The 25651-nt window shown below is 40.0% G+C and overlaps 1 protein-coding gene, 1 long non-coding RNA gene and 1 pseudogene across 6 annotated transcripts in view; 2 read left to right on the top strand and 1 right to left on the bottom strand.

Moving 5' to 3' along the window:
- Positions 1-25651, bottom strand: part of LOC123645830 — an 88037-nt gene that overhangs the window by 40785 nt on the left and 21601 nt on the right. The window lies entirely within an intron of this gene.
- Positions 1-25651, top strand: part of PLPPR1 (phospholipid phosphatase related 1) — a 252267-nt gene that overhangs the window by 215850 nt on the left and 10766 nt on the right. For both annotated transcript variants that reach the window (XM_045562315.1, XM_045562314.1), the window contains 2 exons: positions 5974-6106; positions 22523-22773. In XM_045562315.1, coding sequence (XP_045418271.1) covers positions 5974-6106; positions 22523-22773 — 384 coding nt within the window. The remainder of the gene's footprint in view (positions 1-5973; positions 6107-22522; positions 22774-25651) is intronic.
- Positions 11930-12561, top strand: LOC123645828 (annotated as a pseudogene). Its single transcript, XR_006737718.1, has one exon. The product of XR_006737718.1 is annotated as a transcription initiation factor IIA subunit 2-like (transcript).

The following is a 25651-nucleotide window of genomic DNA, read 5'->3' as shown; positions in this document are numbered from 1 at the left end:
AGACCCCTTACCTTCATGATCTCCCTTCTCTCCAAGCAGAATCAGGCCCTGTATGAAACTATATGACCCAGTGAATGGATCCCTATGTGCGGTCAGTAAAATACAGGAAAATAAATGTCCCTGAAGCCCACTCATTGGCACATGAGAACTGGATTGTTTCATCAGCAACCTTTGTATCTGTCATAGTTTTAACTGAAAGCCAAGAATATCTCACTACATTGTAATTATAAAATGGCCCCCTTCCTCCCTTCCTTTATTTCTTAAGCAAATATTCATTATCACTTAATATATTCCAGCATTACGTCAGCAACTAGATATACACATTAGTATATGCCCTTGCTCTGAGTTTTTTCTTTTATGCTCTGTATCTCATTTGTGATTTGAATGTTGTTGGCTGACAGTAACAATCCTTGTACCACTTTTGACATGAGAGTCTTAGGACATTTTACTTATGGATTTGAGTCCCATATCCTTTTTCATAAGTGCTGTTTAGCCTGGTATACCTTGGAATGATTTCATTTAAATCTGTATTTGTACACACTCGTGTGTTTTAATAAGGACAGATTGTGTGTAAATTTTCTCCATATCCTGCTTTTTTGCCCCTTTGTGTAATTAGTGGAAAGACTCGCTGAATGGAGAATTTCTAGAATTTGCACATCTCCTTTCCTATAGAGTAAGAATGTTTTGGCCTTCTGAAATAGCTGAGGCAGATAATGCTTATTTCTTTTATTAGATAGTCTCATGTGTCTGTCATTCCCTCTTCCATTTCCCTGGTTTATTTTTTAATCATGTGTAATTGTGTGACATTTCCAAAGAAAAAAATTTTCTATTCTTTTACACATCACTCAACACAACACTCTGACACCATGTGTGCCCCCCCATACACACACCCCAAGCAGTTCTCCAGTGGACACCAGCTGGGTGTCCTTTAGTTTAACTTAATTCTGACACTATCTAGGTGGAGATAGCATCAGATCCCACAGATTGAGAGCTCAGTCTCACGAGATTGCCCCCACTTCCAAATCCACTTGCAAGAGGGAGGTTGTCACCTATACTTCTGACCAAATGGCTATAAATCAGGGTTCCTATGACCCCCATCCTCAGGTTCCATTAATTTGCTAAAATGGCTCACAGAACTCAGGGAAACACTTTACTAATGTTTACTATAAATATTTACCATAAAATGTTTCAAAGGATACAGATGAACAGCCAGATGGAAGAGATGGATAGAGCAAGGCATGCGGGAAGGCGTACGCTGTGTCCATCCCCTCTCTGGATGTACCCACCCTCCGGGTACCTCCACATGTTCAGCAATCCTGAAGCTCCCTGAACCCAGTACTTTTGGGCTTCTCATGGAGGCTTCATTATGTAGGCATAGGTGATTAAATCACTAGCCATTGGTGATTAACTCAACCTTTAGCTCCCCTTCCTTCCCCAGAGGTGGGAGTGGGTCTGAAAGTTCCAACCCACTAATCATATGTTGGTTCCCCTGGCAACCAGCCCCCATCCTTAAGCTATCCAGCAGCCCACTAAGTCACCTCATTAGAACAAAAGATGCTTCACTCTCTTGGGAAATCACAAAGGTCTTAGTAGCTTAGTCTGAGGAACTAGGGGCAGAAACCAGTATGTATATATTTCTTATATCACAATGCCACACACTGTATGGCATATATTCATTTGTATTCCCCCACTGTGTATCTGTTCACTTCTGTGTTTCCAGTGGTGGCACAATGCCAGACACAGAGTGCATACTCCTCCCCCAAACTGTTGTCTACTAAATGAGTAAATAAGTAAATTTAATGGAAAAGAGATAGTTCACTTTAGTTATTTAGTGAACTAGTTATTATTTAGTCCCAATTTTTAATTATTTTTAAGCAATACAACAAGAATTCTGTGATTTGTGATACTATCTTCAGAGAAATTAAGGTTGGAGGGTTCTATCCATGTGTAGATCCTTTAAAGATTCAGTTTTTCATTCATTTGACAATTGTCAACTAAGCCTGCTATTTACCAGGCTCTGTTCAAGGCACTGTACAAGGAAAAGCAAAACTTCCCTCAAGGAGATCACAGACAACTGAAGAGGGACATATAAACAATAATTCAGTTAATTGGGTAGAGATCCGTATAATGTGCCTCAGCAGTGACAGGACAGGGTCTGCATTTTTCTGCAGGGCCTGGCAAAGTCTCTACCTAAGGCAGTCACATTTTCACTGGATCTGGAAAGATAAATGATCAATCATTTTTTTCTTCTTTATAGTCTGTTCAGTGAAATTTGTATTCTAAAGGACCTTCATTAATCTGATACATTTACTTCATTCAACATTGAGCAGCTACTGTGTACTTATACTAGGCTAAGCTCCTGGGATACAACCAAAAATGAGACAAATAGGACATCCCCTAACTAAGAAACACAATATGTAATTGTGATAAGAGCTAGAAAAGAGAAACACAAGGTAAGAGATTCAATTAAGTACACCTAATCTAGTCTGTAGGACCAGGGAAAGCTCCCTCAAGGAAATGCTATTTCATTTATCCAATCATGCATGAATTTCTCCCCATCTGTTCACTGAGATAAAAAACAGTTGTGCAGTTTCATCATATACATTAGGGACAAATGAAGGCCCTTGGCACCTTATTTTGGCAGAGATAGGTCTTACGAGAAAAGAGAGAGGGCTGAGTTCTTGAAGGCGTTTGGATATTTTTACATGGCAGAGCATGAAGTCCTTGTTAATACCAAGAGATGTTAGGTGCAAAGCATTTCTAACTTTGCACAAGTGTATGTAGCCACTGCCTGCCAAGGTGATCCGTGCTGGGCTGTTGTTTCCCTGTGACCCTGCACTCTGTCTATTCCCATCTGCTTTCCACCCTGGTTCTGACTTGCTTGGCTCCTCTGTGCCAGTGCTGAACTGCTGTTTTGGACTTTGCTGGCCCTCCCTGGTAGATTTCTCTCTGATTCAGCCCCCAGGGTACCACGTTATTCTACACATCTGCCCCATCCTCTGCTGGGGCTGGTGCTGAACCCCAAGGAACCTCCAACCCCGAGGAAGCCTCGTCACTTTTCAGAGTGTGACAGTCCTGTAAAGCAGGATCTTCAGATTGAAAGGCTGAGGATCACTTTGTTCAGTTAAAAAAAAATTTCTGGCTAAGATGTAGTAATAATAAATTTATTGCTAGACTTAATGTAGCTACTAAAGTTTTTAAAATAGCTTTCTGTCAAAATACTTAAGCTACTTTAGGACTGTTAACAATCAGCCTGCACATTTAATGACTTCTGTTTTTCGACGGTTCTTTGTTTTCCTCTCCCTTCCCCATTTTGTCTCTAATGTCAATGTGAACCAGTACTGTCCATTTCAAGGTCACATCATTCAGATTTAGGATGTCTCCAGGGAAGTGGGTCGTGAATCCAAGGGAGCTCCAAAGGCCGCGCTGAGCTATGGGGCTGTCAGGGGCCTGATTGCCTATAAGGCAGCAAGAATTCTCTAGGCCACATAAAATGTGCGTCTACTTTTCTTCTCTTCTAAAGAAAATTCACATTAAACCTTTTTTATTTTTTTTTTAAGAGGAAAACATCCCAGATTCTGGGCAGGCAGTGGGAGCAAAAATTAAGATATCAGTGGCCATCAACGGGAGGAACTCAGGGTCTTTAGGGCAAGGTTCACATTTTCCATGTGATGGGTAAGAGCTATAATAGAGGTCTGAATGGATGGATTGTGGAAAAGGAAAAAGGTCATCCTGTAAATAAAGGTGGCATATTGACAGTATGTGACAAGCAGTCGTCACCCAGCCATGAGGTTCATTTGACATTAGGGATGAAAACTCACCAATGCAAAGCTGGTTTTCCTACAAGAGAGAAATCCCCTTCTACCCAGGAGCCTCGGCCTCTTAGCACAACACCTTTGTGTGTGGGTTCCTCAATAGATTATGTACTTATGGAGGACAGGATTCTTTTATTCCTCTTGGAATCTGCTTCCCCAGTGATCTGGCAAAGTGCTTTGTAATAATGATATAATAGTAATAATGAAGACAACAATGTGAATGCAGTGTTATTCATTTAACAACAACTTCTGCCTCTTATATAGTGTATATTATGTTCCAGGCACTGTTCTAAGCAATTCCTATACAGACACGTGTGTGCAGATGCATACGGGTATATATCTTTGATTAGACAGAGACACTCTCATCTTGACGGTACAGATAAGACAACTGAGGCATAGAAAGGGTAAATAATTTGTTCCAGGTTATCAAAACTAGTAAGTCACAAACCCCAGCTTTGAAGCCAAGAAAGTCTAGCTTCAGAGTTCTTCCTTTTAACCACCACATTGTACATAGTAGTGACTCAGTAGAAATATTTGCTGAATGTATACTTAACGTTGAGGAAACAAAACAATTTAAATGCAATATGCCTTAAGTGCGGAAAGGCTCACATCATGTTAAAGAGTGAGGTAGAATAGAGTAGTGGAAATAGAATTATGTGTCATATTCTATAGCTGCTTCCAACTCTGGCTCTCTCTGTGTGTGCACAAGTTCCTGAGACCCTCGGTTTCGTCACTCATAAAGGGAAGGGAACAACTTTTATAAATGATTCCAGTTTTGAAATTTTATACTTTAATTTCCATTACCCATGTGCCTTTTATGATATCGTCTTTATCCATCTAAATAGATATTCCAAAATGACAGGAGGAATATGAGATATGGGAATTTTTAAAACATTGACAAGTTTTCTCTAAAATCATAGATCTATGTACAGCAAAGAAGACCATCTATAAGATCATATTTTCCTAGGTCAATGTTGAAATTAGGATTAGGAAAATGAAAATGGCATATGATATAGTAGGAAGTATGGACTTCGAAACCCAGTTGACCTGTATTCTAATCCCAGTGCTTCCATGTGCCATCTGTTTGGAGAGGGTAAATTACTTAAACTTGCTGAACTTTCATTCCTCCCTCATAAAGCAAGGATAATTATACCTACAGTAGGGCTCTTGTGAGCATGAAAAATGCTATGCTAAAGTGCCTGACATCCAATATTCAATAGATGATAGTAATTAACTTTTTATTCTTCATTGATGGATCTCAGTCTTCATTTGTGGCAGCGTCAGATTTGGTGAAAACCTGCCTCGTGCCTGTTCCTTGTTGTAAATGGGAATATGCTGTTCTACAAAGGTAATAAAGAAATATAAGATATAGTCCCTGCCATTAGGGAGCTTCCAATCTCCTAAGGGCATTATGATTTAAATGGTAACATATATATTTATTAGCTCAAGATAAAAAGAGAGAGGTGCCAGTAATAAAGAAGGGCCAGTCAACCAGTTCACAGTGGGAGAAATATCTCTCAGGCAAACATGATCAAATAAGGATTCATAGTGTAAATAATGGTAGTCTTGCCACATCATGCAGTAGGTAAATCCTCACTTAAGATGCAGTTTCTAAGAACCTATCTATAACATTAAGTGAGACAAACAAAACCAGTTTTACCACAGGCTAATTGATATAAACAAGACTTAAGTTCCTATAGCGCACGGCATGTCATTTTGCTTACAGTCCGTTTTCAACAACATATCAACAATGTTAAGTGAGGTCTCACTGTAATTTATTGTGATATGTGTACATAATGCCTTCCTGGGCACGTTGGCTGAATCATTCATCATTGTAGCTCACACACCGAGTTAAAAAAAATTCAATCCCAGGATGATCCTGTCATAAATTCGATTACAATTTATTATTTCAAGTTGTCTTTATATGACCTTAGAATTTAATATTGTAGACTGAACTCTATCTGAAATGATCAGTTATCGCTTTCTCTAATTCTTTTGAGATGTTAAATGCAAACTACTATCTAACTCTTTCTCTTTCCAACATGATATCCTTTAAAAGGATTGTGGATCCTCAAAAGTTATTTAAAAAAATAAAGCCATTGGTCCTTCTTATGAAACAACTCTCCAACTTGACATTTCTTAAACATTCCTTCCCCAGATTTTTATTGGTGAGATATCCATGTATTTCATAAAATCAACAAGAGAATCCCTGATTGCTCAGGAGAAAACAATTCTGACCGGAGAATGCTGTTACCTGAACCCCTTACTCCGAAGAATCATAAGATTCACAGGTGAGTACAAGAGCATGCTGAGCTAAGCCCTCACATTCAGGAACAACTTATAAAGGGTAAACATGATTGATAAAATAAACTATGAAACTATCAACTTTAAAAGCAAGGGCTGCTTTGGGGATTTTCCAGCAACTATGGAAACTGAGCCTGATCCTAGTACCAAGCCTAATTGTTGACCCTTGAAGTAGTACTTATTAAATTGTCTTATGAATGATTTCAGCTTTGATCTTTTTTCGCTACATAGCATTTGTCTCAGATTCTCCTTGGACATATATTTTCATATTGACTTCAGGATCTATATACCCTGATCTGAAGCAGGCAAAGGTAGGGACACCAACAAAATGAATTTAGAAATAATCAAGTTTCCTGACCAAGACTTCCCATCCAGTAATTTTGTTATGCAGGAAATTTAACAGGGTGGGAAATGTCATCTGTCAAGTTTTTTGAAAATAATGCCTTTCCAAAGTTAGAAAACAAATACTTTTATTAGTGGTTATGACAAAGAGTAGTGAAGGCATGTTTTACACCCCTCTAGGACTTTCATAAAAACTCTTGAGGTGCCATGGATAATGCTTATAGATATGGGAATGAATGTGTATGTACAGGCAGGAATAGAGATCTTGCAGAGTTCCTATGCATTAAGTACTCCATAGATGATAACTATTGCAGTGTCCAAATAAGATGCTATAAATACCTACTGACCAGATTTTCCTGGGAACCATGACAAACTCCCAAAGTGTGAACATGGGTGATATTAAAACAAGCCATGATACCATTTAGAACACACAGCACTGACAACTGAGAAAGGGAAGGCCAGAATATAGCATGCTTTTAACAACCTTTTTGGTAATCCTTAATCCTTTTTTTTTCCTGTTGTAGGAGTGGGTTGAACTTCTTCAAGTAATAAGCAAATGACCATCTCAAAATCAAATATGCAATAACTTCTGATTGGAGTGGGAATGAGGGTAGTAGTATAGTGGCAAGCCTGAGAAAATCTAAATTAAAAGAAGTAACCCTTCAAGCGTGTCCATCCCCCTAAACATTTGTACCCCCGTAATATGCTGAAATTAAAAATAAATACACAATAAAAAAAGCAACCTTTAACATTAAAGTAGTCTCAGGTGTTTACTGATGATATTTGCAGAACAAAAATTTTTGCAGATTATGGAAGTCTGCAGTTGACTCACTGGATATACCCTGAGCAACATGATGCCACTACTGTATAGTTCACTCATTCCAAACAATAGTTCCTTTCAAAGATGTCCAGAGTTTGATCAACTCACAGAGTGGCTAGATAACAAATCAAGGGATAAAGAGGAGGAGAGAATATTATACAAAACACTGAGCTAGATTTTTTTTACTTCATATAATCCACCCAACACCTTGCGAGGTATTTTATGGTCCTAGTTGTACATATGAAGAATCTGATAGAAAATGGGTAAAGTAACTTTTCCCAAGGAGTGTGCATATACACACATGCATACATGGATGTAATTTGATTCAGGGAAGAAGATCTTATGGGTCAGTGTCTGATCTAGTTTCTATACATGTAATGAAAGCTGGTTATTCAAAGCAGAGGGTTATTACAATTAAATGGAATATCTTTAAAAATCACTGTTATTTTTCCTTGGCAAAGATAAGTCATACCTATTTGTAACCCACTCCAGCTGGGACAGGGTCCAAAAAATAGAAATTTTGACTAGCATTTGCCATTTGTATAGGCCTCTGTGCATTGACAGAGCAAGTCTTTGTCCATTGAGGGATGTCAGAAGACCCCTTCTATCCAGGAGTGAACCCTCTAGATTGCCTGTTTTGGTGCCTATAATTCTCATTTGAGACACTACATTGGGCTAAGGTATAGTTTCAGGAAAACCACCGTTCAAGTAGAAATTTGTCACCTTGGAGGAGCATCAAATTTTCATAGTCATAATCAGTGACACATCAGTCCATTTGGAGCTATCATAATAAGCTAATTGCTCGATCCTGGGAGCATAAGCCAGAGACATTCAAGTGAGGACAGATAGAGTTCAGCAGCATGAGATGTTTGTAAGGAAGGGGTGCTAGAGTAGAGAGATAGCTAACAGGTATTGAGTAAAACTTGGAGAATTAGAGGAAACAGCATTGAAAGGCAGGGGGGAATTGCTGGGTAAAAGCACTTGCTTCATACTTTCCTTCTTTTGTCATATGACACCAGGGTCTGCTCAGTTGCTCAAGCTGAAAACCTAGGAGACATCCTAAGCCATCTGGGGACTTGCTAGAAATGCTAATTTTTAGGCCTCATCCACTACCTATGGAATCAGAAAGTCGGGGGCTCTAGTCTGATCATCTGTTTTAACAAGTTGTCCAGGTGATTCTGATGCAGGCTAAGTTTGAGAGCCACTGGTGTAGGGCATTAAAATTTCTTGCCCCTTTAGGTGGTCTCCCTACATCTTGTCTTGCAACTTCATTTCATTCACCCCAGCCCCACAAAAGTACCGTCTATTGACCATTTTGCATTGGTTAAGACCATTGATCTTTCTGAAGCAAGAATATGAAGAATAAATCATTTCTCTGCTTAAAACCTTTCAGTGGATTCCCAGTGTCCTTAACATAGCCTACAGAGCCCTTCCTGCTCTGAGGTCCTCACATGTCCCCCAGCCACGTCTCAAGCCACTCCCATAGGAGAACACCTTCTCCCACCAGGCTAAGCTGCTTCACAGGCCTTCCAAAGGATCACGTGATGCCTTGTCTCAGAGCCTGTTCATCTGTTGCTCCTTCTGCCCAGAATATTCCATCACCACCCCCTCACTTTAAAAAAGCTGGCCAAATCCTACTCATCCTTCATAATGATGTTTAAACATTACTTTTTACCAATCCAGACAACTGCTGCACCTTGTCTTCTAGGTCCCCACACTAAGCCTTGCACCTACATCTGCTATAGGCACTTATAGACTGTTGTAATTACTCAAGATCTATTATTTCTATTAATGTGTAATCCCTTAAAGAGTAGGGACTGTATCTTTTTCACTCTGTGTTAACAGCATCTTGCAGAGTGCCTGGAACACAAGTTTTCAATAAATGTGGGGTTTTTATTGGGCGGGGAGGAAGATGAGTGAGAGCAAAGATAAAATTTGTTACATCACGGATTGCCTAAAACTATTTTCATAAATGCTGATTCTTAAATATTCATTTGCCTCCTGTTTAACTTTATTACTACTCTTTAGCTTAGTTCAAGGAAATCAAAGTGCATAAATAAGGCAATCTCTAAGAGAAAGCAGAAGCCTGCTCTGACTTTTTATATGGGAGGGTTGGACGTGGAGGGTGAAGGAAGCGGTCTATTTATCTTGAGGAGGGTAACTTATTCTTTCCGAGTATATGTGAATTAATTTTTCACGAGAAGAAAATGAACAACTTAGAATAAAGACCCTTCAAATGGAAGTGTTTCCTTTGAAAAAATTAGGGTAAAATAAGGTAGTAATCAAAATTTGCTAGAAATGTTATTGTAACGAGCTTAACAATCTTTTTTTCTAGCCCAGAAGCCACCAAAATACATACTATGCAATTGAAATTGGGAAATGACAACTGTTTCAGCTAACCATTCTAATTAAGCTGAAATTGCATGACTTTTCTTTTGCAGCTTATGTAATTATTCTAGAATCCATTACAAATAGTATTTCTCAGCAAATACCATCAGATTCACATTGCAAAAAAGGCCAATGAATTATCAAAATTTAAGAAAATGATGCTTTATGCTTTCAAGGATGAGAAAAACTTGGGATTCTAGTACATTTTGGTGAGAGTAAGTTGATACAACCTTTCTGCATCGCAGTTTGATGGTATATTTCAATAGCCTTGAAAAGGAAGTGTCCTTTTGGCCTGAAATTCCACTTCAAATAATACGTCCTAAGGAAATGATCAGAAAAATGGAGATTTTATGGACTAAAATTATTTTGTCATAATATAAATTAGAAATTTTTAATAGTTTTTGAAAAATAATGCTGCCACCATAGTTGCCACCTCAGAAAATTGTATTTTTAAGAATTTTTAATGGAGAATACTCATGATTTGTTATGTGGTAAGTCAGAACACTATGAATCTATAATTATTTCTAAATAAAAAGGATACATAATATGTGTTTGTATGTGTATGTTACCCATAGAAAAGAGACCCAAAGGAAATACACTAAAAGTTAACTGTTGTCACTTTTGAGTTGTAGGATAGTGAGCAAATAATTTTTTTTGCTTTCTATTATTATGTAGTTTTAATTTTTTATTATGAATTGTATAATTTTAAAAATCAGAAAGAGAAGTAATTTAACAAAAAATAGAGACTATCCAAAATCATGGCCAAGTTCTTTAACATGGTCTTCAATGTACATAGGAGAGCTGAAATGACACCATGGTTCTCTCATTCTTTGTCTTCTCTAGTCTGTGTGGCATAGACTTGAAGCTGCCCTCCAGATCCCAAATAAGAAAATAGCAAGAATAGTGAAGTCAAATAGAAAATGTTCAAATGAAGTCATCTCCTCCTTTAGCAAATGCTGACTGTGTTGACCTTGACAGAGGAAATTGAATTCCTCTGTTTCACAAATAATAACACTACATTTTTTCTGAAGGTACTGGTTATCGGAAGGATGCCTGGCCTCCCAAGTTTTAAGCATAAACCCTTGTAGTTAAACTCCTCTACCCATTTCTAAACTGTTACATAGTTTCTCAAGGTGTGTTTACATGATGTGGGAAGGCAGGAAAGGAACTGGCTGACCTAACAAATTTGACCAACATTTTCTAAAAGCAAATGTAGTGAAATTAGAAACACATATTTAGACTTCTCCATTTCATTTTTTTTCCTCTCCATTCCTTTCCCTTCTTGTACCATTTTGTTTGGTAGCAGAGTACATAGCAACAGTACGCAGATTTATATTCTGAGGAGAGATAAACCCCTGCATTTTTTTTTTAGCAGCAAAGATTCTATCAGGAAGTCACATTCTCCCAAAAATGTATGAAGTTCAGATAAATTCAATTTTTTAATATTCTTGGGTAAAAATATTCTTATAAATATTATTAGATAGTAACTTTTTGATTTAATATTAAAAGTAATGAATAGAAAGCATTAGAATTTGATGAGGGTTTTTGGTTTGTTTACTGTATAGAAGGAAAGCCAAATTAACTTTCCTTTCTTGAATGGCTACTTTCTACTTTCTTTCTTCTTTCTTCTTTAATGAAAAAAAAAACTGATCCAAATATACCGAGATTAAACTATTAGCACCTAAAATAACCTTCATCCAGAAGCTATTCATTGTAGTCTTTTCTTTTGGGGGTTCACATAGTTGTTCCATTATTACTTCTAATAAAAATTTAATTAAACATCAACCAAGTCTTCTGCCATTTAGGTCAGGTCCAAGGATTAGGTAGCACTGGACTGAATAGAACGTGCCATGGTAAACAGCTAATTCACATAACACTAATTAATTGCCATAAATTAAGCATGATCTAAATGAAGCATGAGTATTTTAAATGCATTTTCAAAGGTCATGGTGTTTTATGGTTGTAAGAATTGATACCCTGAGACAAGCTTAATGTCAGCCTTTGAGAACTAAAAAATCCTTCTCAGTTTTGAAAGTCATTTAAATGTACTTTATCTGAAAAGAGACACTATTTGATTCAGTTCATTTGTGCTCACATTCAGTGCTTATAATTAGCAATATAGGCTGAGGGACTGGTCATGTTCGTTCAACTTTCAACAAATAACTTATTGAACACTTACTACATGCTAGGCACTGGTGAATGTGTTGAGGACATTAGTAAATCAAATATGAATGTGCCCCCAGCTCTGCAGTTTCTGTGGCAAGGGAAGCCAGTGGTCGGGGTGTAGGAACGTCGTGCTGGGCTCCTGGCAGCTTCTGTCCGCTCTGCGGCGGGAGGTGCCTTTGCCACAGGACATCAATGCAAACCTGAATAAGAATAACAATTTCTTCCTCCTAAAGCCATGGCATATCAGTTATACAGAAATACCACTTTGGGAAATAGTCTTCAGGAGAGCCTAGATGAGCTCATACAGTCTCAACAGATCACCCCCCAACTTGCCCTTCAAGTTCTACTTCAGTATGATAAGGCTATAAATTCAGCATTGGCTCAGAGGGTCAGGAACAGAGTCAATTTCAGGGCCTCTCTAAATACGTACAGATTCTGCGATAATGTGTGGCTTTTGTATTGAATGATGTTGAATTCAGAGAGGTGACAGAACTTATTAAAGTGGATAAAGTGAAAATTGTAGCCTGTGATGGTAAAAATACTGGCTCCAATACTACAGAATGAATAGAAAACAATGGCTTTTTTATGCTATCTTGTATTATTATTCATCACTTTTTGAAGAGAAGCATAGAAGAGACTTTTTTTTAATTTATTCTAGCATTGCAGAAATGACTACACTGTGTTATATGAAAATTCCAGTAGAAAGATGCTTATAACTCTGTAGCCTCTTACCTTACAGCCTCTTACAGCATGAAAAAACATAACTTTTTTTTAATGACAAATCAAAACTTGTTGCCTTCCTAAGAATATTCTTTAATAAATTCATTTTAAAACTCAAAAAATATATATATATATATAAATGTGCCCTCATTGAGTTTATATTCTAATGGGGGAAGCCAGACATTAAACAAAATAAGTAAATTATAGTGTTAGAAGATAAGTGTTCTGGAGAAAAATAACTAGGGAAAGGAAAGAGGGACTTTATAGGGGCAGATATGCAATTTCAAATGGAGAGGGGAGGCTGTTATACAATGAGAATTGAGTTGGCAGTGAACTCAATAGGGCAGAGCCATCAGGACAGGGACGATGCCAGGGAACCAGGTGTCCAGGGAATGTGTGATGGCCGAGGAGGTTCAACCTGTCTACGTAGTCTAAAAATAAGTCACAGCGCCCAGGCACCCAACTTTTTTTCTGAGCCATGAGTCCAAACCATAAAAGAAAAGTACCAAGAGCAAGGCCTGTGTGCATTGTAGGAAGTTCACTAGCATCCCTGGCCTCTACCTACCAGATGCCAGTAGCACCCCCTCCTATGCTAGCCTACACTAGTGACAATCAAAAACGTCTCCAAACATTGCAAAATGTCCCCTGGAGGCCGGATCATCCTCAGTTGATAATTACTAAGAAAACAAGTATATTTCAGAGGCATTTTAAAGTTATGAATATCTTTGCTATACAAGATGTTGTGTAACAATTAGGCCCAGTAAGGCACAAAAATGCTCTCTGAACATCTGCAATGGCTCCGAACAGAAAAGAGTGGTTTCAGAGCTTTCCATTATTAAAAAAGAAAATGAAAACGTTTTGGGAACAATTTAAGTTATTACATTAGAGCATAAAAGTGATTAGGAAAAGCACCAAGCAGAGGACAGCAGCACCAGATCAGTATCTGTAAATCACCAGGGCTGGCAGCTGCCCATGCGGGCTTGATGCTGGCTTTGCGGTAGAAGTGGGAATAGATTCAGATCAGCTTCAGCCTCAGAAACGTATGAATGTGCAATCACAAAGACAGAGTTGGAGGGATTCTGGGAGCCCTCGGACAATCCAGGCTTTGATATTCCCATTTCTAGGTTCCTTGGTAGATACACTTCTGTCTCCACATGTGCTCTGTACCCGGGGCATAGTTTGTAGGTTTAGCTGCATCCACAGCCTCCATTTTATTTTAAAGTTACCATTGCCTCTGGCAAACTTTTGGGATTTTTCATCTCTATCGATCAGTATTTGAATCCACAGTGCCTAGAGGGACTGAGAAGATATCTAGAGGCTAAGTGGTGAGAGAGTTGGACATTTGAGAGATAAAAGCACCAAGGAACTGTCCTGTGAAAGGAGGCGTAAAGACAACACTGGAGATAAAATCCTGTTGTCAAGAAGTCATGTGGTTTTAAGGCCGGGGTGCAAGCTCACGCCTGTAATCCTGGCACTCTGGGAGGCCGAGGTGGGAGGATCGCTTGAACACAAGAGTTTAAGACCAGCCTGAGCAAGATTGAGACCCTGTCTCTTAAAAAAAAAAAAAAAAAAAAGTCATGCAAGTTGTATGTCTTGAGGAAGTAAAAATGTATTTGTTCATTCTTTCATTTGTAAAAATATTTGAGGGGATTTCTGATTGATTACTCATTATCTTTCATCTTCACTTATGAGTAATTAGAATAATGACAAATGCAGAGTTTTTAAAAACCACCGGTTTATGTTGTAAAAGGTGCTTTATTAACACAAAGGATAAATAACGCAGAGTTGAATATTTAGGTTGTTAGAATTATGGGTTTCCTATCTCTTTCCTTCATTTAAAAAATAATTTTATAATCAATTTATAACTACTTCCCTTAGTTATGATAATATCTACTTCCCTTGGTTATGACAGCAGCTAATATCTCTGTAGAGCTCACAATTTATGGTGTATTTTTACAACTATTTTCAATGATTTAAATAGCCCCCTGTTATTGAAACCCATTTTATAGATAGAATAACTAAGGTTCAGATTAATTGAGTTAAGTGAAATCTATTCTTATGATTTAAACCATGCCATTAAGATAAGGAGACTGTTGCCAGCCTTGGGTGTTTGCACAGTATCTAAAGGAGAAAGACCACAGAATTCTTGTTGCATAAATCCATTAAATTTACTATCTGAGGAACTGATGGATTCAATTTCGTCAGAAACTTCTTTTTGAAGTAAAATAGTTAATGTATATGGGTCAATTTTGCACCAATTGCGTTTGCATCATACTAAAAAGAGATTCATTGCCAAAGTGATGAGAAAAATGTCTTATTAAATGATGACAGACCATAGCTCTTCCATCACGTTCTCGTTGGAAGACTGTGACTACAAAATTGTGGAATTCTTGTTCCGTTGTGCCAAGTGCAATACATTTCATCGGGGACGTGCTATCAGTCCTTGCTTCTTCTTGGTGCCTTGTGTGTGTGTGTGCACTACCAAGCATTAACCAAAGTGTTTTCATGGCCTGATGCTTACCAATAAATCTTTTAAAATATGTAACAAAAATAAGCTTAGAGGATTATGATTGAGAATATGGACTCTGGAGCCATACAGTTTAGTTTCTAAGCCATGCTACTGTACTTACATGCTGTGTGATCTTGGTTAAGTTAATTGACCTCTCTGTACCACAATTTCCTCATCTGTGAAATGTGGAGATAACAAGTGTCCATCACATAGAGTTGTGGTGAGCATTAGGTGAACTAATATTACAAAGCACTTAGTACAGTACCTACTATATACTGAGCACAATGTATTAGCTACCACTATCTTTATTATGAGTATTTCTACCTAGTCTCCATGGCAGGCATATTCAAACATCTCATCAGCTCAGCACATCCTTATAAGGAACATGGTAATTGTAGATAACTTATCTTCATTAAGAAACTTCCAATTTGAATAAAAAATGTTAGAGAAAAAACATTTCACCATTTCTCCTTTTCTGAAAGAAATAGTTTCCTAAGCCAGGTACAGTGTCTCATCCCTGTAATCCTAGCACTTTGGGAGGCCAAGGCGGGAGGATCGCTTGAGTCTAGGAGTTCAAGACCAGCCTGGGCAATATAGCAAGACCCCATCTCTAAAGAAAAAAAAATTAGCCAGGTGCAATGACACACCCGTAGTTTCAGCTACTCAAAAGGCTGAGGCAAGAGGATTGCTTGAGGCCAGGAGTTTGAGGTTGCTGTGAGCTGTGATGATGCCATTGCACCCTAGCCTGGGCAACATAGCAAGAGCTGAGTTACTTTCTCCATTGAGATTTTCTACTGGGGACCTTGATGTGGCAAAAGAAAAAAGCAAAAGGAACTGTATCCATATCTTTGTATCCTGTATTCCATTTACAGTGGTGACTTAATGAAAGACATGATCCAGAATTAAGAGCTAATAGTTGGATCAGAATTCAACAGCTAGTAGTTTGAGGAAACTGAACATAAGAATTCCTTAAGTGTTCCCTTTCCTTTGCTGAAAAGGGTGCTGGTGAACCCATGCCATTTGTTTGCACACATCTGTGTGGGATAAGATTTCCTATCAGTTTTACAAACAAAACAGGTCAGAAACTGACTGGAGGGCAAGTTTCCTTGTTTTGTGAGCCTCATGATAGAAAACCTACCACTAAAAGATCCACAAAGCTGGTTAAGTTTTGAAAACAAGGAAATGTTCAAGCATTCTCAATCACACAACATAGTACCTCTTTACTTCTCTTTCATTACAGCATTTTGCTATTCAGAGACAAAAGAATGGTCCTCTTTACAATTACCTGTAAAAGGTTGAGAAGGAACGTTGAGGGGGCGTGGGGCTTGGTTGCCACAACCTCTCAGGGTAGGAACATCCCTCCCCTTCCCTTTTCACACAGGTGCAGAGTGTCGCTACCAGCTGAACCCAGATAACTTTTTATTTCTTTTTCACTATCCTTTTCTTTTTTAAAGTATCCTGTGCTAGTTTCCCCACATGAAAATGTGTGGGAGCCATACTTTTATGTGCCCATGTGTTATATTTAAACTGACAACCATTGTAACATCTCAGAATCAGAAATGGGGACATTTCTAACATGTGCGAGTCCCAGTAAAACTGTGCCCATCGGTACTTCCCAAGTTCATCATGACTTCAATTCCATGTGCTTCACAAATGTCTCCAATAAGAAGTGTTTCTTGTGATAGCATAGATCTTCATGTGCTAAGTTTTTTTTTTCATTCTTGCTGCATTGAAAATAGAATGCGTTGATTTCCAAGTTATGATTTATAAGTTTCCCAATTCATGAGACACTTATAACGTCCCAGTTTTCAATTATCGTATTTTCCAGGTGTCCAGTGCTCTGCTGGATTTTGTGAAATTTATAAAAAGAGCCATGATCCCTGCATCCTACATGCTAAATGGTTTGTCAACCGTACATTCCATAGACTCAGGGATGTGAAACATCAACATAGATTAGAAAATATGGGCTGTGCCTGGTAGCTCACACCTGCAATCTTAGCACTTTGGGAGGCCGAGGCAGGAGGATTACTTGAATCTAGGAGTTCTAGACCAGCCTGAGAAACACAGCAGGACTCTGTTTCTACAAAAAAAAGAAAATAGCCAGGTGTGGTGCACACGCCTGTAGTCCCAGCTACTCAGTAGGCTGAGGGGGGAAGATCGCTTGAGCCCAGGAATGTGAGGTTGCAGCGAGCATCATGATGCCACTGCCCTCATGCCCAGGCAAGAGAGACCCCGTCTCAAAAAAAAATTAAATTTAAAAAATAAAATATGGACAAGTTCCTTTGCTCTTTTATCTTCTCCTGTTAATCTTCTGTAAAGTTGCTTTAGCAATTTGTTGATTCCACAAATATCTATTAAATGTTTACTATGTGCCAACTTTGATAGTAGGTGCTGGGAATACAGTGATAAGAATAAATATGTTCCTGCTCTTATAAAGCTTGCCTATTCTACAATTCTAATGTAAGAGATGGACATTATTGAATAATCCACACAAATGTAACGTTCCTACTGAAACAAGGAATATGAAAGAATGGTACCATACTAGTTGAAAACAGTATTTTTCCAAGACCCCATATGATACGTGATTGTTTATTTCTCCCTATTCACTCTTATGTGGGGCGAGATCTATACACACTCAACATTCACCAACAAACAGACGTGCGACCGTGTTGGCCCACTCTTCAGAGCTATAGCTTGAGAGCAGACGTGCACAGCCCTGAGTCGAAACCTAGTTAGCAGGCTTCCTCCTGGAGCTCCTCAGCTCCAGTGAACTGGCATATCCTCCCATCCTCGCTGCCCGGTTCCCTGGTGCTCTGCAGAGAGGGGGCACACAGGGGTGCAGGAGCCAGCACGTGCCAGTCTGCATGGCACGCGGAGCTTCTGTCTGGGCCTGCACCCCTGCAACCTCCGGCCTCGTTCTTGTGCAGAGGTGTGTCTCTACGTTCATTTAGGGAAATGAGGTAAGAGAGGAGACAGTCTGCAGGAAAATTCAGCGAGAACCCATCCAGGGAGCAGCCCTGTTTTCTGAGGAGTCTAAAATCCTGGCTCTCAGAGTCAGAGGGCAGTCAAAGAGAAAGGAAAATGTCCCCTGTGTTTTCTCCTGTGGGCTCTGTCTTCTGAGGGAAGCTTGAGTTTTCCATGAGGTGTGGGGGGCGGGGAGAGGAGATATTAAACATACTTCCTATGTAGGTTATTGGTGGTGGAAACCTCACTGGTTCTCCCTGTGGGTTGGCATCAGTTCTACCTCCCAGTGTCACCATTTTTCATCATTTTTCACTGTGTTGTGTACTTTAGTGGCCAACTGAGAGTTAATCCATCAGAAGCTGTCAGCAAAGTGCCATTTTAACTGGAAAATTACACATTTATAATTTAGTACAGAACATTCGGCCTTCTGTTTGGAGGTTCCGCCTACGGTCACAGGCTCTTTGCGTGTAAAAGGAACTGGGGCTGAGAATGGTGGCTCACACCGGTAATCCCACCACTTTAGGAGGCCGAGGCAGGAGGACTGCTTGAGGCCAGGAGTTGGAGACCAGCCAGGGCAACATAGCAAGACACGGTCTCTACAAAAAAAATAAGAAAAATTAGCCGGGTGTGGTGCCATGTGCCTGTAGCCCCAGCTACTCAGGAGGCTGAGGCAGGAGGATTGCTTGAGCCCAGGACTTGGAGGCTACAGCGAGCTAGGGTTGCACCACTGCACTCCAGCCCGGGTGACAGAGAGAGAGAGAGAGACCCTGTCTCAAAAAAGAAAAAAAGAAAAAGAGGGAATTTGTCCTTCATCAGCCTCTGCTAATTATTGCTTTACTGCCTGGCTCTAGGCTTCATGATGAAGGTCTGCTTGGTGGACAGCAACAGAGTCCTCCTCCACACTGGGCAGTCTGCTTATGTATATTGTGCCCAGTTCTGAAGGTGTCCTGGGATGGGCCCTGTGATTGTCTACCAGTAGACCAACTATCAGGGGCTTTGAAGATCCTCATCACCCCTGTTTCCTGGTTATGTCACTGTTTCCACTGCATTCTTGGTGGAGTATAAGGGCTGGAGCCCTGCATGGATTTCATAGCAGGAACCACAGAATTCTACTCCATGTCTTAATTGCTAGTGATCAAAGATCCTAATTTGTCCAATGATGTGCTATCTAAGATCAGATAGGGTCCAGTTGAAACCCTGAGGGAGAAGACAGGAGGGACACCTTCATCGTTACCTTTCTTTATCCTTTAGCTAGCCTAGCATGTGTCCATTAAATTCTTCTAGGCCACAAAGAGGAGGCAAGGTCAGGTTTCCTTAGAGGAGCCATGTCGCCATGACCCAACCATGGACATCATCAGTAGATGCCAGTCTCTTTGTCCTACTTCCAAGCCTCTACTCAACCAATTTGACCCTCCCTCAGCCATGGATAATGCAGTCGCCCTGTCTTTCTGGTGCCAACCTGGATGTGAAACTTCTCTAGGGGATTTTCAGAGTTCCAGAGCTAGGCCCTGCGAGGCACAGGATGCCCTTTATCTGAATTTTCAAAAATCATTCTGGAGATTCTTATTGCCCAGCCCCTGAGGTTTGACCCCAGCATGAGGCAGGAAGCATTGAAGTGGCTCTTCATTGCTTTAGCCAGAGCAGGCGGGGTCCTATCTCCTCCTGTGTGACATGTGCATCTATATCCTACCCTGCTCTACGGTGATTTTAGAAACTCAGTTGTCACATACTCTAGGGCTAGGCTATAGATCTTGATCTTGCAATCCAAGCCTCTTCAGAATTCTGAACAAACAAATCAACAGCAGTAACAACACACATCTCCAGCACATAGCTCTGGCCAATCAAAAGTGGTTTACTTTTAGATTTTTGTGTCTGTTGTAAATTTGAAAATCCATTCAGAAATTTAATTGTCCCCCCCCAAAGCAAGGAACACCACTGATGAGCAGAGCCACACAGAACCAGCCAAGAAGGTCGGGGGGTGGGGGTTACAGGAGCGAAAAATGTCTTAATTTCAAAACTATGGTCTCACTAGAATTTTAAATACCAGACTAGGATACACAGACATTTTTAAAATATCTCCTTCAAATCATACCTTGTAACACAGGAGAACGTAAGTGGTACTTCACTCAGACTCTAAAGGACAAAAGTAGCTGTTTTTAGCTTCTAGTGCTTTATAAAAATACCCATAAGAAGCTCAGGGATAAGTAACAGAGGGATGGCTTGAGTTTCTTTACAACAGCCCTGTATGATGTGGCATTGTCTGCAAGTTCTACGGCCCTTTCTTGGTGTGACATGCACTGGGCAGGTGGACTCCCCCTGCTGACACGGCCCCCTTCTGAAGCCAGATCAAATGCACCAAAATGAAGTGTCTGGAAAGCAGACACTTGTCAAGCCATCAGGAGAAGCTGACATAATCCAGAAGAGGCAAAGAGAAAGCAGATTTCATCAACAACATAGAGGACGGTGGAGAGCCGACAGTCCCAGAATCACTGTGACCACGGAGCTGGCACCTCAGACACCGATTCAAGGAGCCTAGAAATCCTCTGCCTCACGAAGAGCAAACCTGCCCTAATTGGAAACAACTTCTGACAAAGTGCCAGAAGGAAATACTGTCACTTTTCCTTTCTCAAATCATAAATTACCCTATAGTTTCCTGGAAAAGTGTGTCTGGACAGACTTATTGCCCCTTGAAAGAGCCAGAGACCTAGTCTTTGAGGATCTTACTTAAAGACGTAAAAAAATTTCCAGCCATTCAGAGTTCAAGAACCTGAGGGTGCAAACTGCCAGGACTGATCACTGAGTGAATGGCTGCTCCCAGAGGTCGGACCCTGTGGGTGTGAGCCAGCCGGAGCTATTAAAAGAGCCAATTCTCATTGTGATAAAGCATGTTTTGGCAAGGCCACGGAAAGGAAAATTATAGCAATCAATACAGATCAAAATGAAAACTGGATGAAGGTTTCAGCCAAACTTGTCTTCACTTCTGCTATAATGGAATAACTCTGGGGTGTTGAAACCAGCACAGTTTGCAGATTCAGAATATTGAATATGGGAATAAAAGTTGGGTAGACATTTAATTGAAAGTATAGCAGACTCTTGACATTTACAAGGGTTAATACTACCTCTCACACTTGCCTACCTCTCCTTGAGTTGCAGTTGAAATGCCTTCTTCATCCTCTCAAGTGACTTGTACCTTAGCTCTATATAGCCTTCCTCAATGCATTTAACAGATAATGTATAGATGTAATATACGGGCTTTGAAATTCACAACAAAGCTTCCCATGAGGAATTCTCATTATCTACATTCAAGCTTGTTGGAGCTAATCCTGTGGTATTTACCAGAGAACAGATAAAATACAGGAAGTTAGCCCACCTGCAGGGTTCTCAGCCAAACAGCAAAGTCAGAATATTGGCCCCCTCCCCAGCTAAAGATGGCCTTGTCCCTGGAAATTGTGAATGTTACCTTCCACAACAAAAGGGAATTGCAGGTGTGATTAAAGGTCTTGAGATAGGGGGATTATCCTGGATTATCCTGATGGACCAAATGTAATCACAAGGGTCCTTATGAGAGACAGGCAGGAGGGCCCGAGTCACAGGAGATGGATGTGACAATGGAAGCAGAAGGCAGAGTGACGTGAATTGCTGCAAAGGGGCTCTAAAACACGGAATGAAGACAACTTCTAGAAGACAGAAAAGGCAAGGAATGGATTATACCCTGAGCCTTCACAAGGAACACAACCCTGCCAACACCCTGAGTTTAGCCTAATGAAACCTATTTCAGACTTCTGGCTTCCAGAATTTTAAGAGGACATATTTGTGTTGTTTTAAGCCACTCAGTTTGTGACAGCAGCAGTAAGAAACTAAGACAGTCAGCAACATTTGCCTAACACCTTTTCTTTATTCTCTCTTCTTGTTTCCGACATCAAATGAAACATCAAATTCAGAGTTTCTGAAATAATCTTTCTTTTTTAGAGACAATTCCCTAAAAGCCTCATTCACTCTCAGAAGCCATGATATTCCTCCTAGGAATATTTGTATTTCCAAATAGAATAAGGGAGAATGTATTTTGTGCAAGGAAAGAGAACTGCTGATGTAGGCACCATAGCAGATATTTTGCACATATCTTATTTTCCCAAACTCCCAAACTACCCTCCTCATCTTGCAGCTGAGGCTACCGATGAGTCAAAGGTGAGACTGGAGCCCAGGGCTATATGACTCTCAAATTCAAGTTGCTTTCGTTAGACTGTACTTTTATATTACTTGTACAGAATAATAAGATGCCAACAGTAGAATGTCTGTGTCCATTCGGAAGAAGCGGTGGTTTGGGAAGCAGGCACCACTCCCGGGAAGGAGGAAAGTGGGGGCACAGTCTGACCCTGGGAAGGACTTAGGATCTTTTCCATAGGTCAGGGACTCTCACCGCTCTGTTTCCGCTTAGGGGCAAAACCAGTTGATGGGGTATGTCGCCACTCCTGATTATTTTAACTTTTCTTATAGGGGTGTTTGCATTTGGGCTTTTTGCTACTGACATTTTTGTAAACGCCGGGCAAGTGGTCACCGGGCACCTGACGCCGTACTTCCTGACCGTGTGCAAGCCCAACTACACCGGCGCGGACTGCCAGGCGCACCACCAGTTCATCAACAACGGCAACATTTGCACCGGGGACCTGGAGGTGGTAGAAAAGGCTCGGAGGTCCTTTCCCTCCAAACACGCCGCGCTGAGCATTTACTCCGCCTTATACGCCACGGTGAGCGCGCGTCTTGCCGTCTCTCCCAGGTTTTTGCTCGGGGGTGGATCTCTGCTCTCCCCGTCCCCATTCTTTCATCACTGTCGCTTAGCGATTTTTAAAGTCTTGTACAACTTGTTTCTCCTATATTATTATATCATGGTATTGATATAATAGCCCTCCACCCCCACCCCACTCCCCACATCCCAGCGTCATTCCCTGATCTGCCAGAGGATGCTAGTTCTGGAAAGAGTTTTGCTAGTCACCTAATTACAGCCTCCCGTCATACAGAAGCAGAAGCTGCAGCCCAGAGAACAGCTAAGGACATACAGTCAGAGCTGGCACCCAGGCTCCTGGCACCGTGTCTGGGGTTCTCCTACCACCCCAACAGCACTCTTTTGCCAGGGTTTTGGGTGGTTCCAGAACAGTACACCTTCCTCACACCTGCTTACAGATTTGCGAGCATGGGCCTTATGTGAGCAGCTGCCCCAGCAGTGTGCAGACCCAGGATAAATACGCAGCTTTCCTTTGCTCTTTCTGATGCTTTCTTCCATCCCTTTGCTAGGAGAGATGGGTGATCCCAGAAGAACCCCAGCACCCGAAAGTCCACTTCTCATTGCTCCCCAAGTCACTGCCTTTGACTGCCCCACTGGGGAGTAATGTTCTCTTAAAATTTCTCACTCTAGTCACAGAGAAAATTCGAAGTATGTCCCACATATTAAAGAAGAAACAATGGTGTGCCTCTTATTTTCCTGCTCTTTAACAGCATTCATTCTGGAAATAACCTCATTTCACCTTTCTCTGGCCTCGGTTTCCCTAGAACCCGGAACATAGATGTCTATAGGGATGAGCTCAAAGGCCCCATGTGCTGATGGCATAATAGCACTTGCAGGTATCAATGCATTGACCAGTGTTGGTCAAAAACACCCCCTTTCCTTACTTCAATTTATTTTATATTCAGAATATGACTAGTGTAGTGATTCACAATGAAAAGTCGAGGAGGGAAAAGGCAGAGGAAAGACCCCTTTCAAACTATCCATTTCTCCCAGGCATTCTGAGTGTGCCAGGCCCACCCTGGGGGGCATGCTCCCATCCCCTCTCAAACAAGCTGCAGGGGGCACATTCTGCTTCTGAAGGAAGAGGGGCTGTGCCTTTGCCCCCAGGGTGCAAAAAGGGTGACTGACTATGAGTCTGGTCTATTTAGTAGAACATAAAATAATTTGCTGAGTGCCTGTGTGTCCCACGTACAGGATCACATCTATAGGATCAATTTGTCAGCCACCAACTGCCCAATATATATCTTCCTGGTTATTCCTTTTAGATCTATTCTTTAATGAATAATGGTAAAAATTATTTCAGCTGCCCCCATATTAAGGAAACATGAGTCCAAATAACACAGAAGCCTCAATTTACAAAACAGATCAATCATAGCTTGGTTAGACTTGTTTTATCAAAAACAAATCAAAAAACCTCTGTGCAGGTATTTTTTTGAAACAAAGAAAGCCATCTGAGGCATTCAGCATATTTTTCAATTTGCAAATGTTGATTTGTCCTCAATTATCTAGAACCTAAATAGTACAAGACAATGTATTGTGCCCTTTCCTATATTTCTATCAGACTCAAGTCACTGCTGTGTGAAATTAATTTTATAATACCATTATAAAAATAAATCTGTTACTCATAATAAACTACTTTCTCATCAAATGAAGTATAAACTTCTTTTGAGAAGAAAAGTAAATATCTTCAGCTCACATAGAAGATACTGCTCTAACACGTTTTGAAGGATTCAGATATAATCCAATTCAAATCATGCCTCGCAGACTATAATCAGATAAACCCTGATATAAGATTCCAATTTCACAAACATCTTCTGAGCCTATAATGCATGTTAAGTGCTTTTAGAAATTACTCAAAGATTTCTTAAGTACTGGTTAATACTGTGAAGAATACTAACTAATCATTTAGGTCCATGCTCCTAATAGTTCATAATCTTACAGAAAAGATTTATAAAGAATATAATTAGAAAATATAGGAGCATAAGAAACTAAATATATACAGTATGAATTTTAAGTAATATTCCCCACACAGCCTCCAAATAGTGTAATGTATCAAACTTCCATCTAATCATAGTTTTATAGGGCCTCTGTTATCCACATTAGTGTTGAAGCATCATTCTAGGAAAGTAACAATTTCTATTGTAATATTGTAAAATGTATCTGTTTCAACTTACGTGTACTCAGGCCATACACACTATAGAATAAAATTTAAGTATAGGCATATTTTTTAGGGTTGCTAAACTTGTCACATTTGTTAAATGATGGATCAATAATGCCCTCTAGTGGTGACTTGTAGCTATTACCAAAGGTGATCTAACAAAGTGTTTACTTGTTTGAAAGAGGCACTCCTTCCTAACTCTAAACCACTAGGAACACATTTGCTAACTGAACCTATGAAACTTAAGATTCTTACCCAGATCTTTTCAATGAAATAATAACAGTCTACATCTCAGGTGTCATAAATTGCATCAACCTTTATTTAGTTCAGGTCTTCCCAACCTTTTGCAAGTCATGGCTCGCACAAAAAAGTTTAATATTTTAAGACACACTGGAGTAAATGAATGGATGGAGATAGTCACAGCTGTGCCAAGGAAGGTGGGAATCAACTTCCCAGCACAACTGAAACCTATGTGTGTGACACAGTGATTGGGAATTTCTAGTTCAGTCCATCAACTAATCGGTCAACACTGCCTGAAAGTGTGACAAAGCAGCTAGGACTATAGGAGACACAAAAAGTTATGCACAGTCACTCACCTACCCGGTCTTCTCCACCATAAACTTCATCCTCATAGAAGGTTTATTTGTATCGGAGATTTTTATATGGATTTCTTAATACCCCAATG

This window comes from Lemur catta, chromosome 10 (assembly GCF_020740605.2).
Source record: "Lemur catta isolate mLemCat1 chromosome 10, mLemCat1.pri, whole genome shotgun sequence".
NCBI lineage: Eukaryota > Metazoa > Chordata > Mammalia > Primates > Lemuridae > Lemur > Lemur catta.
The sequence above is the reverse complement of the archived record's forward strand: the minus strand, read 5'-3'. Positions and strand labels throughout refer to the sequence as shown.